This window comes from Eurosta solidaginis, chromosome 1 (assembly GCF_040869045.1).
Source record: "Eurosta solidaginis isolate ZX-2024a chromosome 1, ASM4086904v1, whole genome shotgun sequence".
In the NCBI taxonomy this organism is placed as follows: domain Eukaryota; kingdom Metazoa; phylum Arthropoda; class Insecta; order Diptera; family Tephritidae; genus Eurosta; species Eurosta solidaginis.
In genome coordinates this window covers 225,345,100-225,368,268 of record NC_090319.1, presented here as the reverse complement: position 1 = coordinate 225,368,268, position 23,169 = coordinate 225,345,100, and the positions used below count along the sequence as shown (strand labels likewise).

Here is a 23,169-nt window from a genome sequence, read left to right as displayed (position 1 = left end):
AGCCAGAGTGGTCGACCCTGTAGCTCGAAGCTAATGCGAGATAGTAGAATAAATACTAGAGTTTTCTTTATTCGAATACAAGATCTGATTCTACTTGTCACGGGCGGTGTCACCAGCGGTTAGTCCTGCCAACGACCCAAGGCTCCTGGACTAGAACGACGAACTCATATGTTGTTCTGAGGCGTAATATTAGGGCAGCCAAGGCTGCCTAAGAGTTGTTCAGTTTTACTTGCAGTACCGGCGCGCCCGTTATAGTATACGATAGTATCGTCGAATTCGGCATCCGACGGATCGGATTCCAGCAGAAGCTGCTGGAGGCGGTAGTCCCAATCACCAGATCTTCCGGCGCGGTGGCGGTTCCTTCCTCAGGGACAGGGGCAGCAGATCCACTAGGGGTGTTTCTGTCTTACTCCTCGCCCTGAGGTACAGGCTCACCCTCCTCCGGTGCTTCTTCTCTCGTACCATTCCTTCGAATCTTCAACGTGATGGAGTAGAAGCCGTAGCTTAATGTTCCACCGCATTCGTCAAGCCAAGGGAGAGAAACCTCGTTTATGATGAACACAACATAACGCTGCTTCGCCCTTGGCTCGCCGACTCGGACTATACTCCAATCACTCGAAGGTATTCCCTTATTAGATTCCGCGATGGTATCCAAGATCTCGCTACGATCCGCTATGCCGTCTGGAACCCAGGCCCGGGCTCTCGTTCTGTTCGAAATTTTTTCCAAACCGACCGCATCCAAGCTGACCCCAGACCACAGCTGCCCTAGTGAAGCTAAGGCGAGCTTGTAGAGCTTGCACGAGCGCTCGTCGGCGCAGGAAACGAGCTTGACCCTACCCTGGTACAGCTGGCATCACGGATAGTGGAAGCCGGCCCGGATACTTGGTCATGATGTCCTTAAATATCTTGAGAAGGCCGTTAAGGACATCCTTGCAGTTATCCGGTTTCATGTTCCCATCCGGGTGACCGCAGTTCAAAACCGCCAGTGTATAGTTGGCGTTAGCCGCCTCGCTGAAGGTTTTGGTCAGGGCAAGGGGAGTAGAGAGGCCAAAGGGCTGTACCTTTTGGGAGAGCTCGAGGCATTCCCCATAGACCTTTGTCTCCTAAAGGCCGGCATATTCGGGTCAGAAGGTTGTTTGGTGGCAAAAAGGGAAGAGATAGTCGTCGCACCTAGGGGGATGGGGTTGTTATTGCTACTTTTCTTGGCAGCAACAATTTTCCTGGCCCATGCCAGAGAACTTTTTTGCTCTGCCGTCAACTTTTCTCTGGGAGAGTTGACAAGTCTCTCAACGATTTTAGCGGCGTTGCGAATGTTCCGCTGGTTGCGGACCGAAATAGGAGTTCGCTTGGCCTTGCAATCCTCAAGGGGTTCAGCTGGCTGATGAGAGCTGCCCGGTACGGGCGTGGGACGGTCCTCCTGTGCTTGCTCAATCGGACGCTGCTTTCCCTCATTGGGGCTAGCTTTGCCGGCTGCTGCGTGATTCGACTTGCCCTCAAGGGGTTTAGTCCTTCCGCTAGCTTGCACAGGTGGCCGAAGAATATGTTGGTTCCGAGAAGGCCTGGTCGGCGGCGTCTGTGCGGCTCCCGACGGATTGGGTACTTTTTTAACGCCTAGTCCAAGGGCGACATCTTTACCCGTGCGGGGTTCTGAGGCTTGGGTTTTTTTCTGTGTTCATAATTACTGGTTCGTCGACTGCCTACTAAGATGAGGCCGTTCGGCAGCCTGAAAATAAAGGGATATGGGAAACAATGCGGTCGAATGCGGTAGAGCCCCATACCGCAGGAAGTCGCCGTTACTCCCGGAGGTGAACCGGTATCCGGGAGGCTCCGTAAGAATACAATCGGATGCCCCTGACTGCAAACCAGCAGATGGGCACGGAAACGCATAACGCCCTAGATTAGGGGTGGACCATCTTTTCAACTGGGCGTGGTCCGGTTCCCACCTTGAGGCCACGTTTAAAAACCATTTCCATATGCCTGAGCTATTAAGGAGCTGGGGCACCAATGGAAATGATTCCTAAGCTTAGCTAGCACTCCCCTGAAAGGGGAAGACTGTTACGCATATTACCAGCCAGCACCCTCTGGGAGGGTTCAGCCCAAGGATTTTTGCCAGCCTATCATCCACAATGGACTTTATGTATATATCTATCAGCCTCTCAAAGGTTTTGAGCAGAAATGATGTTAAGCTAATGGATCTAAAGTCTTTGGGATACACGAGCAGTTCTCCAAGATTGCGGTGCGTGATTCAGCCTTATGCACCCATCGAATATTATTTTAAGCCATTCTACGACCGCTCTAATTAAAATTTGTAGCACGGCCGGGAATATACCATCTGGGTCCGGCGATTTAAACTTATAGAACGTCTTCACCACCCCTTCGATCTCCTTTCTCACGATCGATTGGTACCAAGGTAAACGAGGCTTGGGTGCTGGTGAAACCTGCTTTGACCCGTGTACTTAGTGCATACGTGAGGTTAGGTCTTCAAAGAGAGGTACTAACGATAAACCTACACTCGCTGCCTTTGGTGGACAAATTAAAGATTAAACTTGATAAAATGGTCCGAGACAAGATCATATCACCTCTCGACTACCCAACGGATTGGGTTAATAACCCACAGATCGTAGAAAAACCAAATGGTAAGCTTCATAGTTGCTTGGACCCAAAACCACTGAACTCTTGCATCAAACGCGAGCATTTCTTAATTCCAACAATTGAGGACTTAACGTCCAAGCTTGCGAATAAAAAATTTTTTTCGGTGCTTGACCTTCGCAGTGGATTTTGGCATACGGAATTGGGAACGAGGACAGTTCAAACCTTACGCCATTTATGACACCATTTGGGCGGTTTAAATTTAATCGTGTTCCATTCGGGTTGAACTGTGCACCGGAAATGTTTCAAAAGAAAATGATCGAAATTTTTGGAGACATTTTTTACATTTATATTTGTTATGTTATATTTTGATGACGTAGGCATTTATGCAGATAATGAAAAAGAACACTATGAAATCATGGCACAAGTTACTGATCGGGCAAAAAAGAATGGTATAAAATTCAACCCAGACAAACTTCAATTTCGTAAGAACGAAATAAGTTTCATGGGTAATGTAATTTCTGGTGGGGGAATTAAGCCAAAACCAAAATACCGGGACGCAATTCTTGGAATGAAAAGGCCAAATAACAAAGCGGCTGTTTTACGATTCTTGGGTTTTTTGAAATACATTGCTCGCTTCCTTCCAAACCTGTCAAAACAAACGGCCAATCTGCGTAATTTAACAAGAAATGATGTCCCATTCAAGTGGTGTGAAGAACACGAGTTGGAATTTCAAAACTTGTTGAGCATCGTCTCATCAGAACAAGTGCTGGCAATATATGACCCGGGCAAGATACTCACGGTTCAAACGGATGCACCAAAGGATGGTTTGGGCTGTGTGGTAATGCAGGAGGGACGTCCGATTGAATTTGCATCAAGAACAATGAGTAAGAGTGAGCAAAAATGGGCTCAAATTGAGAAGGAATTATTGGCAATTGTCTTCGCGTGCCAACGCTTTAATTTTTTCCTTTACGGACGTAACTTCACAGTTGAAAGCGATCATAAACCACTCGAAACACTGATGAATCGTGACATTGATGACGTAACAATGCGGCTGCAAAGGATGTTTATTTTCTTGCTAAAATATCCCAACTAGTCGGTTGTGTAAAATGTAAAGAGATGTTAATTGCCGACTGCCTTTCATGAGTACAGTTATCGGAAGTGGAGGAGATAAATGGCTTATCCGGAATCATTCATTCGGTTACAAAAACTGTCTGTGCCACGGAAGAAAATTACAACTTTTATCGCAAAATTCTAAACGGCGATGAAAAATACTCACGAATATGCAATTATGTTGATAATGGGTGGCCAAAGTTTCATCAGCTTGATGATTTGAGCCAACAGTTTCACAAATTCAGATCAGAACTGCATGTTGAAAATGAATTGTTGTTTCGAAATCACCGACTGGTGATTCCAACTGAATTACAAAAGAAGATTGCTAGTTGGTTGCATGGTGCTCATCTCGGAATAGAAAAGACCCTTGCTCGGGCTCGAATGCTCTATTATTGGCCAAGAATGAATGAGCAAATTAAAGATCTTGTTACATCATGTACATGCATGTGAAAAGTTCAAGCGAAACAATCAAAAAGAGCCTTTAAAAGAGGAAGGGGTGCCGAATTATCTATTTGAGGTAGTAGGGATGGATTTGTTTGAATATGCGGGACGTGACTTTCTGGCACGTGTAGACGCATATTCGAATTATCTGGCGGCCTTTAAACTCAATAACAAAACATCGGGGCATATTATTGAAAGCATTCGGGGAATGTTTGAACAGGTCGGATATCCAACCATTGTGAGGAGTGACAATGTTGCATTTAACTCAGCTGAGTTTGATAGATTCGCGACTAAATTTAACATCAAATTCAAATTTTCAAGTCCGATATACCCGCAAAGCAATGGCTTAGCGGAGAATGCTGTTGCAATTGCGAAGAATATCCTCAAGCGGTGCTATGAAATAGGCGAAGTCGATCAATTTCAGTACAGAATACTTGAATATAATACAACACCTGTCACAAGTATGGGTATAACTCCTTCGGAACTATTCTTTGGACGGCTGGTTAAAACCAAATTACCGGTCTCTGGTTCATTATTGGTCAGAAACAGTATCCCGGAATCGGATATTAAGAAAACAATGGAAAAGAAAAAATAAGTGCAAAAATATTACTATGATAGAAGTGCGAAGTCATTGCCAGCATTAAGCGAGGGTGATTTGGTAATTTTTAAAAAGGATAGTAGGGAGTGGAATTTTGGAAAGATCATTAGAAATATAAACGGTAGTTCATATATTATTCGTGACGGACTCGATAACTACTTTAGACGAATTCGCAGGTTTATTGCAAAGACAAAAAATTCCGATTTTAATGCATCGGAATTGTTATTTGAGGAAAATATCAAAAGTGACTGTAATGGTCAGAACAAATTTAGCGATAGTCAAATAAAACCAAACGGGTCTGGATATGACATTGGGGTTGAAAATAATTGTGAGGCGAATGAACGTGAACCACCAGCTGGGGTCGACGTGAATGAATCTGCGTCTACGGACGAATATGAAACGGCTGGTAGTGAGGGTTCAGGAGCAGCTTCGGAAAATGAAGTATGGGACCGTGATCCGGGTTTAGATTATGCGTATACAACTAGTAGTGGTCGCAACATAAGGGCTCCAAAAAGATATGGGTGGGACTGAATTGATTTGTATTGCATGGCCCAAGGGCTACAAGTATTATTTCTTTAATTAATAAAAAAAAGGGCGTGTAAATATATTGCGTTTGGTGTTACCAGAGCTGTCAGCCAAATTACACTGTCAGTGTGTATTGTCAGATGTTAGTTAGTTGAGCGTCAACCATCAACGCACATGCACGTCATTATTATAAGTATTTGAGAACAAGTAATGTAAAAGCAATTGAACTAAAACATAAAAAGTATTGTTTCTTATACTTTTTACAGCAAGCAAGGGATTTGAGGATTTTATTACGGCTCTGGATTTTCGGTACAATTGCAGCTGCGTGCTCACCAAAACGTTGATCCTGATCAAACGTCACACCCAAGATTTTGGGGTGTAGGGCAGTCGGTAGCGTAGTGCCATCGACGTGGATGTTCAAAATAGTCGACATATGGGACGTCCAAGTTGTAAATAAGGTCACGGAGGATTTAGTCGGTGATAATGCCAGGTTTCGCGAGGCGAAAAAACTGGAGAGATCAGGGAGGTAGCCCTTTATTCTGTTGCAAAGCTCATCGCGCTTCCCAAGGCAGTCGGTTCTATGTACCGGAGCGACTCGGGATTTTCCCGACCCAGGACTGTTATTTCAGTGTAACCCCATTTAATTTGTTGCGTCCCTCCCACAAATTGTCATCCTCCCAGAAGCTCCTTGCAGCGGGACTGATCCATATTCTCTTGCTCCGGGAAGATATCGAACCCAATCCGGGTCCGTCTCCGGACCCCGGTCCTGAGAAATGGTTTTGCTGCATCTGCCGGAAAAGAATATTTTTAGGACGGTCATACTCTTGTCATTGTGTCTCGTGTAAGGGATGGTTGCATCGGACAGGTTGTTCTCGGCTAGATCCCAAAACCAGACGCCCACGTAACTTCTATAAATCTTTTGTGGCTCCTTGCTGTTCACGCCCTAGGACGTCCCGTAGTCTGCGCCTTATCGCCCCCCACTACCTTCCAGCAGCCCCGCTGCTCAGCAAGGCATTAGAAGTACCCGCTGCTGCTCGCGTCCCACAGCGCCACCAACTCATACGACTGCTCCTACTCATACTTACAATCTCCGTAGTATAGTTGTTGTTGTTGTAGCGACAAGGTTGTCCCTCCCCACCCTCGTAAGAGCCTCGTCTGTTAGTGAAACAGGATTCGCCGCGGATAGGTGAGGTTGTCAATTGGGTTTGGAGAAGCTATATATTGTGCTGGCAACCTGAAGGATTGCGCTACACAGCCCCTTGTATCTTGTATTTTAGTCGCCTCTTACGACAGGCATACCTACCGCGAGAATATTCTGACCCCCTAGCCAACTGGGGTGTAGAGTGTGTAGTAGAGTCGAGATAAATGCAGAGTTATCAGCCCCTGCCCCCGTCTTCTCCCCCATCTTTTGCGGCAGCAATTGTGTAGGTCAGGGAAACAGACTCTTAGTCCCTACCTCCCTTTGCACCGTTTGCCAGCACAGAATTTATATGTTTGCGACATCCGCCAAATGTAGATGCTGCCATGGACGGTGCCACTTTCCTAGATGTTCATGTTGTCAGGCCGCATACCCAAATAAACCGGGTACCCCAATGCTTACCCAGGGACGTCCAGTCCCAGGGCCACAACAGCAGTTGCGTCCTAGCCTTCTACAACCCAGGCGTAGTCACCCGTCACTTACTCCCAGAGTCACGACGTCTCCCTCTATGCACTTCAGAATTCTGCCGAGGGACAATCGATACTATTTATACAAATTTTCTTAAATATTTTTGATGGATAGGCGGCAGACGCCCGTAAATTCAGCCTCCACGAACTATCATACTCCAACTGAACGATGCTGTTTAGCTAAGCTGCGAAGAGCTACAGCGCTTTTGCTGGCGTGGGCAAGTTATGGGAAGATCTCCACTGAGTTCCGAGAAGCAGGTGGGGGAAGACTTTGATCTCTCTTGGTGCCCACTGTTGGCGTCAGTTATCCCGACACAGGGTTAGCTGGAGTGACCTGTTACGCAACGACCAGCATCTCCTAAACGGTTAAGCGTCAAAACTTTTCGAAATATTTTTTCACTTATTTCATAAGCATTTCATTTTTTTGGCATTAAAGCAAGTGAAAAATGTCATACCAACAATTTTTTGTGTGTTATCTTTGGTTTGGCATTTCCACAAAGTTTAAGAGAGTGATTTTAAAATTTTTTTAAGAATCAAAAAACCATCATGGCCGCCAAGAAGAGTAAATGGTTTTACCTGGTAATAGGGTGCCTTTCGGCTGGTCGGCCGTAGGGCCAAGGGCCAATCTAGGCAGGAGAGGGCTGAGGGAAAATCCAGCCCGGGTATTCCAAAGGTCGGTACCTCTCGGGGAGGAGCCACCGACCGGGAAGCCCTTTGGGCGGCTGCCGCCCATCGCGTAGCTACCAGCACGGCTCGGCGTCAAGCGTCTGACTGCTGGGGCTCCAGGGGTGTGGGGGTGGCCGCCTCTAGGGTCAAGGGAGTCAAAAAGCCCAGTCATCAGGACAAGTGCTGGGCTGCCCGGATCCTGCGTAGGAATGCCTCCTCGCCGATAATGGAGGGGGAAGTTTCCGCAGAGGACTGGGCGAAGGCTCAGCGTGACCTTGCTTGGGCGAAGCAGATGTTGCCGGAGTTCAGGCTGGACTGGTTCGAGAGCGATGAAGCCTCGAAGCGCCAGCGGTCTATGGATGAATCCAACCCTACGGCGCCGAAAAGAGCCAAGACGCAGGGAGGCTGGACTCGGTTTTTCGCTGAAATAGCCAAAGATCGGCAGACAATTGGTGACGAGAGCAGCGAAGATGGCAGGATCCCGAAACAGCAGTGGAAGTGGATTGAGGCAGCGCTCGCTACTGTGGCCGTTAAGGTCAAAAAAGATAACCCTGGTCCGCCGCCTTCTTATACCGATGCGGGGTGGTTCCAGGGCAATATCAAACTAATGCGTGAGACGACGCCAGGTCGGCGAAGCTTTACAAAGCCACCGTCTCGCTGATAGGGGAGGTGTATCCGGGCGCGCGCCTCAAGGTAGTGGAGGCGTGTGATATCCCCTCACGACCAAGGGCGAGAGCCTGGGTTCCAGTGACGCCAACGGACCCCGCTGATATCCTGGAGCTGCTCCAGGAGTACAACCCGTGTCTACCGACCCAAAACTGGAAGGTGGTTAACGTGGAGAAGACTGAACGAGCCACGATGCAGATAGTCCTGCTGCTCGACAGCGCAAGCGTCGCCAATGCTCATCACGCCCAGTGGGGAAGCAGTGATACAAATGACCGAGGTGAGTCTTTATTTAACTATCTGTTAGGCACTAATCTAAGTATATGTAGTAGGGGAAATGATCCCACTTTCATTACGAGGAACCGCGAAGAGGTCCTTGACATAACACTGGTCACAGACTGTCAGTGACCTGATCGTTTCATGGAGAGTTCTAAAGGAGCACTCCTTTTCTGACGATAGATATATAAGTTTTTCTATATCACAGGCGCACGCAAGTCCTAAGTACATACAAAATATTAGAAGAACGAACTGGGGCTACTATAAGAAGATAATAGGTAAAAAGCTATCTGAAGGGATATGAGCCCCAGAAAGCGAGGAGGAGCTAGACGTGTTTGTAAATAACTTCAGTCAAAAAGGTAGGAATGCTTTAGATAGGGCTTGCCCGACTAAAAAGGTTTTGGAAACTCACAAACCACCATGGTGGTCGTCCGATCTTAATAAGCTTAAGAAGACATGTAGGGCGGCCTTTAATAAAGCAAAGCATGATGGACATGAATCCTCATGGGCTGCTTATAAAGCGAAAATAAATATATATAAAAAATAAATCCGAAATGGAAAGCGATCCTCCTGGAGGGATTTCTGCGGCAGGATTGAATCCACATCCGCGGCCTCCCGGTTAAGGAAGGTGCTATCGAAATCTCCAACTCAACTAAGTTACGTCCAAAAGCCAGATGGGCACTGGACGGACTCCAGCGCTGAAACCATAAACTTGCTAATGGATACGCACTTCCCAGCAAGTACGGGCGTGTCTTCAAGTATTGTCAGCGGAGGGTCACCTAATGATCAGCTGATAAGCGAAATCACAGATGATAAAATGATAGATTGGGCTTTACAGACCTACAAGCCCTATAAATCGCCAGGGCCGGATGGAATTTTTCCAGCTCAGCTCCAGTATACTGCCGAACTTATAAGGCCCTGTATTAAAGGGATGTTTATAGGTTATCTTAGGCTCAATTACGTACCAGTATCGTGGAGGGAAGTCAACGTGGTCTTTATTCCCAAGGCAGGAAAACCCTCCCACTCTAAACCAAATGATTATAGGCCTATAAGCTTATCTTCTTTTCTGCTTAAAGCGCTCGAAAGACTCCTAGAGGACTACATCAGGAGGAGGATTGAGCCGTCGCTTCTTTCGCAAGCTCAGCATACCTATACTAAGGGCAGGTCAACTAACACGGCCTTGAACTCACTGGTATCCGTTATCGAAAGGTCACTAGACCTCAAGGAATACACATTGGTGGCATTTCTAGATATAGCCGGTGCCTTCAACAACGTTCTCCCGGAGGTCATCACCTCGGCGCTGACCGATCTGGGGGTGGACGCGTGCCTGGTGGAGTTATATACAATCTGCTTACGCGTAGGCAGATTAAAACTGAGCTAGGTGGATGCGTGATCCGCAGACCGGTCGGCAGAGGCACTCAGCAGGGAGGTGTTCTCTCTCCGCTACTTTGGGTGGTTACCGTCAACCAACTACTACGCCTCATGGAATCAGAAGGTCACCAAGTGATCGCGTATGCAGATGATATCTGCGTCACCATGCGGGGGAAATTTCCGCAAACTCTTTGCAACCTAATGGAAGGGGCACTATCCAAAATTTAGCACTGGGCCACAGCCACAGGTTTGGAAGTCAACCAGGATAAAACTGAGCTTGTCCTCTTCACGAGGAGGTACAAAGTACTACATCTAACACCGCCAAGAATTGGCGGTACGTTTTTAGCGTTTAGCGATCAAGTCAAGTATTTGGGAGTAATTCTGGATAGGAAGCTATTATGGAGTGACCATATAGTGGATCGATACAAGAAGGTAGCAGCAGCACAGCTGTTCACCTGCAAGAGGGCAATTGGCACCTGCTGGGGATTCTCCCCCAAGGTGACATACTGGATTTATACAGCCATTGTGCGCCCGATTCTTCTTTATGGTGTCTTGGTCTGGTGGCCTGCACAAGCTAAAACTACCTATCTTAAAACGCTTCAAAAGGTGCAATGGAGTTCGGAGCTCTGCATAAACGGGGCTCTCGGCTCCACTCCATCTAAAGCACTCAACACAATGCTATACCTTCCACCTCTTGACCTGGTGGCGAAGGAAATAGCGGTCATCGCAGGTCTAGGCATAAGGGAAACAGGTCTCTGGTCAAATGGATCTAGTGGACACGCAACAATCCTGGGCACGAACGCCCCAGTCCCGGTGTGCACTGACTACTGCACGCCAAAGAACGTCTTCCTTAAAAATTATAATATATATATACCATCGCGACAGGACTGGAATACCAGACAACATACAGTACTGGGTGCCATCAACATATTCACGGATGGTTCTAAGCTTGACGGGAAGGTGGGAGCAGGACTCTTTTCGCCGGATCTGGGTCTAGAGGTCTATTTTCGCCTACCAGATCACTGTAGTGTATACCAAGCGGAAATGCTGGCAATACACAGGGCTGTGAACCATCTAGGGTCTATACCTAAGGATGGTAAACGGGTGTTTATTTTCTCAGACAGCCAGGCCGCATTAAAGACCCTGGACTCATTCGTCGACAACGCAAAGTCTGTCACTGAATGCCGTAGATCTCTTAACGAGACTAAGAGTGCAGGACTTAAGTTGAAATTTTACTAAATTTGGAAATTAAAAAACTTATATTTCATAAACTAAGGGTTTCTTAGAGTTGCGGATGATAATTTTGTGATTTTTAAGACACCTCGAAAAAAAAAGTTGGAAAATTGTGGCACCTTATTCAAAATATTCCCCGTCAAGATTCAGAATCCGAAAGCAGAAACTATATTTTTTATCTCGTTTAAAAGTTATTCGCGGAAAACCCGTCGGTACTATTGTCGCTTTTTCGTGGCAATTAAACAAACGAACATATGAGCGTGGTGAATAGTGTTGCCAACTCCTAAACAATATCTTGATTATCTTGGTGCTTAACCAACGAACCGATATCATTTCGATACGATAATGAACGTTAATAAACGAAACAAAGTCATTTCGTTTCGTTTATTAATGTTAAGAACGTCAAATTAACGAAATGATTTTGTTTCGTTTTCTGCCATATCAAAACGATATCAAATCGTTTATGTTGATTACTAATTTCAAACTATGCTGGCAATGCTATATTATTCATTTTTATGGCGGAGTCATTAAAGGTGAAAGCATTCGCCAAGCTGATTGCAACTTTTCTCGTGAATTTTGACAGTACGAACATTTCTCAGAGTATTTTTGACATTACCACCAACGAATTACACAAACAAATTGCATGGAGTTTGTGTGTATGTCCCCTCGCTGTTACCGCCTTACGGCTTCTCCATGGCTATAGCATTGCCAGCAAAATTCAAACATAAAGTATCATGTTTTTGTTCGTTTCGGTTAAAAACGAGATACAATTTATCTTGATAATTTCTTTATCGATGATATTTCGAAGTGTTTCAACGCAAACTTTGAAAATTTTTTGATAAACGATTAGCTTAACGTTAAGGTGTATCCCTGTCTTGGTGGAACATTATAAGGTGGTGGCACGTCGACATTAATGCAAACAAACATAACTACCAGTGTATCTTGTTTTTGTAATTCTCTGAATAATTTTTAGTCTAATATTCTTTGGGTTGTTGACATTAAAAAAAAAATAAATAAATGTAAGGCGCGATAACCTCCGAAGAGATCTAAGGCCGAGCTTCTCTTACAATTTGCGTCGTGCTCCTCTTGATTTTCCCTACAAATTGGCCGGACGGGACCTACATGTTTTATGCCGACTCCGAACGGCATCTGCAAGGCAGATAAGTTTTCACTGATAGCTTTTCATGACAGAAATACACCCGGAGCGCTTGCCAAACACTGCCGAGGGGCGACCCCGCTTAGAGAAATTTTCTTCTAATTGAAAAACCTTATTTCTAAAATTTTGATGTTGCTTTGCACGGGGTGCGAAGTCAGGGCATACGGTGTGATAGGCGGAGCACGCTACCATCACACCACGGTGACCGCACGGTTGACATTGATCGGGTTTTTAATCAGATTCAGTTGTATGCGTAAAATTGTTTGCAATTAATTGATTCATTCACTGTTTTAACTATTGAAAGGTCACTAAAAATTAACTTTTCTTTTCTTCTCTTCTCTTGTCTTGTCTTGCATTGTCTTGACTTGTCTGGTCTTGTCTTGACTTGTCTTGTCGTCACTTTCGCCTGCTGTGCTTTTGTTCAACAACTACGTAAACAATTTATTTTTAAATTCGCATGATAAAAAAAAATGAAAAAAATCGCGCGATTTTTTAATAATAATTTTCGCCTACGGCGCTTTTGTTCAACAAATACAAAAATATTTCGTTTTTCATTTCGTATGATAAAACATGAAAATTGTTTATAAAAAATCACGTGATTTTTTTTAAATTTTCGCCTACGTCGCTTTTCTTTAACAAATACAAAAATATTTTATTTTAAATTCGTTTGATATCAAAAACCAGCAAATTTTCAATAAACAATCGCGCAATTTTTTATTAACAAATTTTCGCAAATGCTCAACAAATAAAAATACCCCTTTTTCTAAATTCTTATCATACAAAATTTTAATTTTTAAATTTTTTGTGATAAAAAATTTAAATGTTTACTAAAAATTTTTCGTTTCGGTAAATTAAATACATTAATTACATATTATTCAGAGAATTATAAAAACAAGATACATTGGTAGTTATGTTTGTTTGCATTAATGTCGACGTGCCACCACATTATAATGTTCTACCAAGATAAAAAGATATTGCTGCGGAGCTTGCAACACTATTCACCACCTTCATATGTTTTCGTTTGTTTAATTGCAACAACGAAGAATGCGACTATAGTACCGACCGTCTTTTTGCGTCTTTGGGTACCAAATAAGTTGGACGCGAATTTCAAGTGCAAAGCTTACGTTTTCATATTACCAAATTTCGGAATTTAAAAGCTTTTTTCACAAACTAATGGCTTGGTTTCCCCATATATAAAATACTTCTATATCAATACCTTCCTATCTTCCTAATGTGCAAATTTTCTGTCAATCATTATTTGCTGAAACTGTGCAAATGTATGTTCTGCGCATGCGCGGACTTTGTTAGTGTTAGTCAGTTGTATTAGCGTGTATAAAAAAAGTATTAAAGGGCTAACAAGGGGCCACTATCCACTTTACCCAACTTCTGTATACAAATTGTTATAAAATCTCAGTTTAGTCGATTAAACAATGAAAAGGCCAACAAATTCAATACAAGGCTTGATTTATTTATTATTTAAACATGAGCTGCAGCCATACAAAGTACATTATTTACATCAATAGTAAAAAAAAAACAAGGCGAAGAATTCATATTTTTGAAATGAAAAAAATTCAAATATAAATGTATAAAAATATACTTATACATACATCCCAACAAGCATTTCTTTAAATGTTTCAAAAATAATTTAAAGTGAATTAACTTGAACAAACGATATATAAACGTTTTCAAAACTTTACTTATTTCGAGTTTTTTAATGAAATAAATTTTTGATGAAGTAAACAAAATATAAGTAGGTACTGGGCTGGCTGCTATTGGTGTTGAAATAATATCAAGTTTGTAAATTTTTTTCTAACGTACTCTTTTTCGTCCGTGCTTTATTTCGTTTCCAAGAACAAACGAATATCCAAATAAAAACTTATTACTTCCTTACACAGCTGTGCTGGTGATTATTAAAGTGGTCATTGCTAAATAAATTTTCTATGGCTATGTGATCGTCCATTATACTATTGGAGAATGCATCACTTGTATTTTGAAAAATTTTATTTATTAAACTCATATATGTAATACTCCTATATTGCTACAAAAGGCTAGGTACATTCACACACATCAGAGTGCCGATATATTGCTGTTTAAACGTTTTTGTTTTTGTATGTAGTAATCGAATGTACCTAAATTTAAATTTTTTCTTGTCCCACTTATTCTGCTACAATCACAAAAATGTTATAGGCTGCCTTGTTTTGATTTCGAACTCAAAACACATTGCGAGCATTTTCTATTATCAATATAGGAGTATTACATATATGATTAAACTTAATTTTGCATTTCCAATTGGGTATGCCTTGAGAAGTTGTCTTAAAGCTTTCTCTGACACTATACAAATATTACATACGTCCTCAGATGGTGCGACAAACGGACCTTTATTTTTGTGCGCTGAAAGTAAAGGCCATTGTGAATGATAACTAAGTGTGATATCTAATGCATAGACGTCAAAATTCCAAAGTGATTGGATCACCTGATTTGTATTTGACTATCGCTGTCTCATTTTGTATATCTTTCTATCACCCGCTGAAGATAGCGCCGCCATATTGAACACCCTGTCAAAACGCTAAAAAGTAGCCATATTGAACATCCTGTCAGGCATTTTTAGTTATCATTCACAATGGTAAAGGCATTTCTCCACCTATCAATTGCCCTTGATATGTGGAACATTTTATTTTCTTTTTTACCTTCCAAACAACATAGCCAGCAATATCCCTACAAGACCGAGGTAACTAGTTCACCCACGCATTCAAAGCTTTTTTCGCTCTCCACTAACATATCCACGTTTCATGCTGTCATCGAAATGACAGTTCATTAATTATTCCGGGAAACTTTGAAACGGAGAAAAAATAGCATTGTTTACAACGAAAAATATCTTGTGCTTTTAGTTATGACATGTGACGGAAATTAAAAATTTTGTTGCAGAGAACACCTTTTTGCGCTGGCGGCCTTCGCCCAAAATAATATTAAGTTTATTTTAGTTGTGACATGTGACGGAAATTAAAAATTTTGTTGCAGAGACCATCTTTTTGCATTGGCGGCCTTCGCCCAAAATAATATTAAGGGAAAGTTTTACAAGACGGTGCACCACGTAATTTAAAATATATAATAATAAAAACGGAGCTCGAGGCGCGTCCTCTGATTCCTCGTTTGATAATTTTTGATAAAAATTAGGTGGTGCACCGTCTTTTAAATCGTTACCATATTAAGTTGTATAGAATCGACGGGATAGCCTACAAGGTTTCATGTCATACTAAATCGCTCCCGATATGGTCGGACTAGTACCTTATTGGTCCCGGAACGTACCCGATCTGCACCCAGCAAGGGACCAACAATGTCAATAACGGGGAGTGTCTTTATCGCTACAACAACAACAACATTATTTACTTTGGTAATAGTGCAGTTTACGGTACCCACCGAAATTTGGGCAAAAATTTTCGAGTGAGGTATCAAAAGACGCGTATTCACGTCTAGATAGGAATCCGAAAGTGGAAGTTAACTTTTTTTACCCGTTCAAAAGATTTACGAAAAACCGAGAAAACACCCGCGGGTCCCTCCGAAACCGGGGTGGGATCCATAGTATTTTTGCGCAGAACACCTTTCTGCGTTGGCGGCCTTCGGCCGCGCTTATAAAAAATAACCCTGGGCTACGCCATGCCAAGTCCGGGTGTGTGGTATAACCGTGGCTACCGCCACGGTGATGCATAATTTTTTTTGTGGGTACAAATACAACAACAACCACATTAAAATCGCCAAATTCAACTGCAAATATCTCCGGACAGAGATAAAATTTTTCTTTTCCGCCTTAGGATTATTGTTCTCGAGATTGATACCTCACTCGAAAATCTTGGCCCAACTTTAGGGTGGGTACCTTAAACTGCACTACTACCTTTACTTTCTGATTTTCATTCATACGTATGTGCATTTTTAAATAATAAAAAAAATGTTATATTATTCTAATAGATAGCATCTCCACCGGGTTGCGATGCAGCACAGAATATGCCAAAATCAGAGGAAATCTACAATTAAATGCAGATTCACGTGTCATTTGCCAAGGATAAAAGGTACGTTACAACCCACATGTTTTGGAATACGGTACCAAACTCGTTGGATGTATTTCCCTAAAAAAGGGGGGAACTACGCATATTGGTTTGTCAGTATTTGCTTCGGTAATTTATATTGATTTGTATTGATTAAAAATTGCAATAATAGATAATGTAATGTGAATTAAAATTGAATAGGTAGCCAGAGCAAAAAAGGCAACTGATCGGCATGCAACTGTCATTTATGTGGCGCCAACGGGAGCTGCTGCTACTATCCTAGAATCATTTGGAGAGAAAAATACATATGTATATATGCATAGAACTGCATAGAAGGGGAGGAACAAACAACAACAATTAATTAATTATTATCAGTAGATTTACAAGATTTTTGTTATTTTCCCTGCGTCGCAGTTGTCAATATATTGCGTTAACAGAGGACATCAACACCTTACTACCCACAGCCAGTTAAAATTTTAGTAAATTTTGCTCTTTTCATCACTGTTTCAAAACATGGAAAGTTATATATCGAGCATTCCATGGAGAGGAGTACATTTTAGCAGACTTTCGCATTGCGGTCATTATTAATATTCAATCCCTAGAAGGTTTAATGTAGTCATGTCAATAGTTCCCGAGATGGTGGGGCTAGTACCACAATGGTGCTTGTTACCGGAACGTGGATAGATAGATAATTTATTGAGGATTGCACAGTGACTTGCACATCTCCTTCACAGCACCTCATCCTAGCCGACTTCCTTGATGAACCCCAGCAGTGTTCTTGGCTTGAGGGATTAAATGTGGGAATGCTCTGGCCATGGTGAGCCCATAAACTGAGCCCTACGTCTTGAAATTGCGCCGCAATCTAGAAGGATATGGTCCGCCGTCTGCTGATCCATCACAAAATCGGTATGTGTTGTTCGATATTATACCCATCTTTTGCATGTGACTGCTCAGTCTACAGTGTCTTGTAAGAATAGCCATTAGGATTCTTAGGTTATTTTTTGAGAAGCCTATTAATGCCCTATATCGAGTTGTGCTGTAACCCCCTAACAGTAACTTATATTGACTCTGGCCTGGCATATTGCGCCAGTGTTCTTTCTCTCTTTTCCCTCCCTTCTACTATTAGGGGCATTTATTGAGTGAGCCAACTGCCAGGAATGGCTCGGGATCGATGGGTCATGCAATTGCTGCCTCTCTTTCCGGGTTGTCCGCCTGCTGTTGTTGTTATAGCAGTGCTTCGTCCCATCCAATAGGTGCGACCGATCACAAATTGTCATCAATGTCTTCTAACGGGGGTCCAAAGAAACTTTCTGTTTCAACAGGGGTGGACCATAATGAGAGGAGTGTTAGAGGCGTTGGTTCCACGATACAGTTAAAGAGATGGTTTGTGTCATGTGGGGACACATTACAAGCAGGACAATGTTTTGTATGTCGGGGTTGATTCTGGATAGGTAAGAGTTTAAACTGTTACGTTATCCAGCTCGAAGTTGAGCTAGAGTGACTACTCTCGTTTCCTTAGGGAGAGTGCGTTCCTCCTCTGCTAGTTTTGTTCTTTGAGTACAGGAATCACCGGCATAGAGGTCCGACACCTGTTTGCGGAGTTCACTGAAGACATGCTTGTGTTTTTTAGCTTCGTACGGCTGTGTTCTCAGGTGCCGTATTTCCTCATAATGTAATGAGGCCATGAACAACAAGAGCCACAAAAGATTTGTAAAAGTTACGTGGACGCTGGGTTTTGAAATCTAGCCCAGAGCAACCTGTCCGTGCAACCATCCCTTGCACGTGAAATACTGACAAGAGCATTTATTTATTATTACGGCTGTTTAGGCCTAAAACTTAAACTACTAAGTACAATTCATTGTTATAATCACTTATTTCTATTGAATATGCTGTTGGAATGCCATGTGATTCCGATCAGCATATTTACTAGCGTGACAAAGGGACGAGTCTGGGAGCCACTCATTTAAGTAAGGTTGGAAAGGACGCGTTTCCAATCCTCCAGTACTCCCAGCTTAAGGCAACAAAATTTATTTATTTTTCAATTATATGTGTATTTTAAGCTGTCGGAATGTATTAGTCTCCGATCAACACAGCTAAACATGCCTTTGGATGTTGGAAATTGAAAATAACGTGTATCCAATCACCCCTCAACTTTGTTTAGTAAAGACGCTGTCGGAATGCGTGAAGATTCCGATTAGCATAGCTCAACATATAATGGGAGGTTGAAAAGGACGTGTTTCCAATCCCCCCTGCTCCAACTTTTGTTTGGCCTTATTTTCGTTATTTTTGTTACACATTATATAATTTTATTGTTATATTAATGCTGTCGGAATGCGAGTGATTCCGATCAGCAACAGTAAATATCAGCTGGAAATACCGAATTCCAGCGAAATAAGTTGTTGGAGCTGTCTGGAGTTACAGGTGGCGACCGATTTTCTTTTCCTTAGGGCGGGATGCATTGTATTTTGCTGCTTCCAATATTACCATTCCCTTTTCGCGCTCCAGTATCGGATATATCATGTAAAAAATAAGAGGAGAAAAACTTTATCCTGTTGGAAGGGTTTTACAATGCTCCAATAAACTTTTTTTAAAAGTATTGAAGTTATTACTACTTTTTATGTGATTAGGAAGTTCTTTGAAATATTTCAGGCCCTTTTATATGACCGTCCTAAAAAGATTCTTTTCCGGCAAACGCAGCAAACTCATTTCTCAGGACCGGGGTCAGGAGAAGGACCCGGATTGGGGTCGATACCTTCCCGGAAGGGGAGAGTATAGCGCAGACCCGCTGCAAGGATCTGCTGGGAGGATGGCAATTTGTGGGAATGACGCAATAAATTAAACACTAAGTCCGCCTGCTCATTACCCTCTACTCCCCTGTGGCCTAGGACCCAGGGCAACAGTACTTCGTTGTGTGCTCCTAATTGATTTAGCTTTTCTACGCACTGAAGGACCAGTGTTGACTTTATTTCGAACGCCGCAAATGCACTGCTGGACTTCCAATCTATATGAAAGCTATGCATTCAAAAGTGTTTATACCAGTGGCTGGTGCACACCGAACTGGACCAATGTATGCTTTATTGATGCCTGCACAAATACCAAGCTATGTTTATGTGAATAATGTTACTGCTTATGTCCATTTGCACGGTTGAGCACATACAGTACCTACGTTTATACAAGGTGGAACACCACACTATCTACATGGCGATGTAGCCACCGATCACGTTGTTGTAAGAGATTAATTAAAATATGTTATTCATAAACACTGATTCTTATATTTTCATTATCATTAACCTTATAACCGTGAGTTGGGCACTCAGTGCCCATATTAGGTTTTGATGTTGAATTACTGGGGACCGGGAAGTCCTATTAAATTTCTTTTTGGCAGACTGATAAACTGTAGATTTCTTTATGGTGTTTTAAAATTTCAGGTGTATAACTGTTAAAATAAAATAGTAACGGCATTTCATATGGTTGGAATTGGGGAACTCAGTGCCCATAATATTTCTTCATATATTTTTTATGGAAACATATAAATTTTTAACGGATTTTGGAGGATATTCTGCATTTTTATCAGTTCTGCCTAAAAGTTTCAAGTGAACAGTTTGATTACATATTTTATAAAAATTTTGTTTGAAATTAGTGAGCAATTAGCAGTTTATTTGGCAAACCTACGCCGTGAATTGACTGAAGAAGAAGAGAAAAATCTTGCAAATTATTTCAATGAGCACGAAAACGATGATGATGATGGTGGAAACGACCCTATATTTGAAGGCGATGATGAACCAATACCCAGCGACCAGTATGACTTTGGAGACGAAAATGCACCGCCCATTCCAGACCCACGTTTTGAAGAATATGACCACGATGAAGCACCGCTAGATATGGATTCCGCTGAAAACGTATCTTTTTCAAGTTCAGCTATTGGGAGAAACCGTGGAGAAAAATATTGTGGCCAAGGAAGGAACGACCGAACTGTATGGTGGTCAATGCCTAGTCAAACTGAAGAACGGCCAACAGAACTGGCATTGGAAATGCGCAGACAATCAACGTCCATATGCCCGGAAAGATTTGAGTTAAAAAGAGACGCATTCATACGTGTTTTCCCAGTGTCTCTTGTTGAAGGTATTGCTCTTGATACGAATAGGAAAACTAAAAGAGTAATTGAAGCCAATATGCGTCAAGCAGTTCCAAAAAAATTAAGATATTGGCAGGACACGAATGTTGATGAAATATATGATTTTATTACAATAATTTTATACGCCGGTGCTGAAAAGCAAACTTAGTTCAATCCAAGGATCTTTTTCACAAAATGAACATGCCCTTTTATAGAGCAGTGATGTCATTGTATCGATTCGAGCAATTGTGCCGCTTTGACGATTCCAGGACTCGCGCTGAGAGATTACGGCGCGATAAGTTGGCACCTATTCGTCATGTATGGACATTATTCGTGGAGAATTTGACGACGCCCTACATTCAATGTAAAGAATTGACAATTGATGAGCAGTTACCTTCAACAAGAAACCGATGCAGTTTCCGCCAATATATTCCATCTAAGCCTAGAAAATATGGCATAAAAATATTTTGGCTTGTTGACGCAAAAACCAATTATCCCGTTTCAGGTGAGGTATATTTGGGTTCACAGCCTAATGAACAGAGGTCTACTAGCATCGCGCGCAGTCTCGTAATGCGACTCAGTAATCGCTATTTGGATAAGGGTGTAAATATCACGATGGACAACTGTTTCACAAGCAACGACTTGGCAGAGGAATTGCTTGCACGGGATACGACCTTGGTGGGCACAATAAGAGGAAATAAGCCCCAATTGCCAAAGATTTTTACATCTTCTGAAGAAGCAAAAAAAAAGGGGTATATTTGAATCAGTGTTTTGCTTTTCAAATTCAATACAATTGGTAAGTTTTACATCACATTCAAAGAAAAACGTCCTACTACTTTCAACAGCACATGCCAGTGAAGAAGTGAGTCCCGTGAAAAAAAAATCCACAAGTCATACATGACTATAATGAGCATAAAGGAGGAGTCGATACTTTTGACAAAATGCTACGCAGATTCACAGGCAAAAGAAAAACAAACCGCTGGCCCATGGCATTATTTTATAATATGCTGGACGTTGCTGCACTCAGGCTTTTTGAGCATAGTAACCCTACATGGAACATCCATAAGTCTGAAAAGCGCAAAATATTTTTGAAAGACTTGGCAATGGAGCTAGCACAGAAACAATTGCCCGATCGATGCAAAACAAAAATTAATTCTGCAACTAAAATTGCAAAGGATTTGATAGATTTTAAAATAGTTCCTTCAGTATCGAGATCGCGTCCAACAGTACAGGTAAGTTTTCCTAGCTTATATAATATCAAAATAATTTCATTATTTTCCTTTCCCAGGTAAACACTTTGAAACGACGGTGTGGAACCTGCAGAACTGCTAAAGTCGACAACAAAACAACGGCAGTTTGCGACCATTGTCTTACTCCGACCTGCACCAAACACTATTTAAGGACTTGCGAAAAGTGTTACTTCGAAAAATACAATGCCGATGCTGATACGGACTCAGATATTGGTGAAGACGAGGACAATATTCCAACAACGTCAACAGCAAATCACAACGCATCAAAAAGACAGTAGAGAACTTCACCCATTTGAGAGATCCAAAAGTTAAACTTTATAAGATTTTTACTTTTATATATTAAAAAATATCTGTTTATAACAAAATAAATATGTTTCATTGAATTATATAAATAAATAAACGAAATATTGGCTTTTTCATAAAAAAGTCATTACTCCCCGAAAAAGGAACTAAAAGCACCTACAAATTACAGTCCACAACGCAGCACAATTTTGCCTACTAGACAATTTGCCGAAGGATTTTGCCTAATAAAAATTTATTTGCCACCAATTGCTGACAAGGAAAAAGTTGGAGCTTTTATATTAGACAAATACCAGAGCCACAGCACATTTTGCCTACAAAAAATTTGTTTGCCACAACACATATTAGCAGAGCCACCGGAGCCACAGCACAAAGAGAAGTAAGTTTATATTTCTTGCCACACATATTAGCAGAGCCACCGGAGCCACAAGCCACAGCACAAAGAGAAGTAAGTTTATATTTCTTGCCACTTTTTTTTTGAGTGTTGTTTTTTTTTTGCAAAATAAAGAAAAAAAAACCCCGTGAAGTGCGCGAAAAATTGAAAGTAAAAGTGAAAACAGTGAAGTGATTTAGTGAGCACCACTTTATTTCTAATTTCAAAGGTTAAATCACTCGGTTTGTTAGCCTTTATTTTCAGTCCTTGTGATTATCTGGTCTATCCCCCCACCAGTGGTACGGTTTTCCAGACACAACACAAGGAAGAGGGCAACCTAACCTCACTTTCCGCGCCATACTAAATAGGTTTTTGTTGTTTTTTTTTGTACTTCACAAACACGAAATTAAGTTCACTTTAATTAATTAATCCGGTGCTCACTTCACTTTTTAAACACTTTTTACACTTTTTTGGCGCTTGTTTTGCAATATCGCACGCATTTTTTTCACTTTCACCAAAATACACCCATTATTTGTGGAGGTGGCGAGTGGTCCCCTTTTTTGTTGTTGCCGCTGAGACAAAAAGTCTGTAAATTAAACCTTTTTTCTGTTGTCGCTGCTGTGACAAAAAGTCCATAAAATAAACCCTTTTCGTTGTCGCTACCAAGACAAAAAGTCTGCAATAAACAAAATAAATAATAAACTCGAAGTTCAATAGTTTTTATTTAGGGCTGGGCAGGCATATTAACTCAGAAGAGTTCTATTTTTCTAATCGGAAATTTTCTCGTTAATAAACG

General features: G+C 42.0%; 1 protein-coding gene across 1 annotated transcript; it reads left to right on the top strand.

The window, feature by feature from the left end:
• Window positions 1-21,391: 21,391 nt before the first annotated feature.
• LOC137241404 (uncharacterized) lies at window positions 21,392-21,978 on the top strand. Its single transcript, XM_067768965.1, has 2 exons — window positions 21,392-21,682; window positions 21,739-21,978. Exons 1-2 carry the CDS (start codon window positions 21,392-21,394, stop codon window positions 21,976-21,978), a joined length of 531 nt encoding a protein of 176 aa, XP_067625066.1.
• The last annotated feature ends 1,191 nt before the right edge of the window (window positions 21,979-23,169 follow it).

What these genes read in the sequence shown, in the direction of transcription:
- LOC137241404 (XM_067768965.1), top strand. Translation starts at nt 21,392, where the DNA reads ATGCTACGCAGATTCACAGGCAAAAGAAAAACAAACCGCTGGCCCATG. An exon ending in GATCGCGTCCAACAGTACAG is followed by an intron (nt 21,683 to 21,738) that starts GTAAGTTTTCCT and finishes TTCCTTTCCCAG; the next exon opens with GTAAACACTTTGAAACGACG.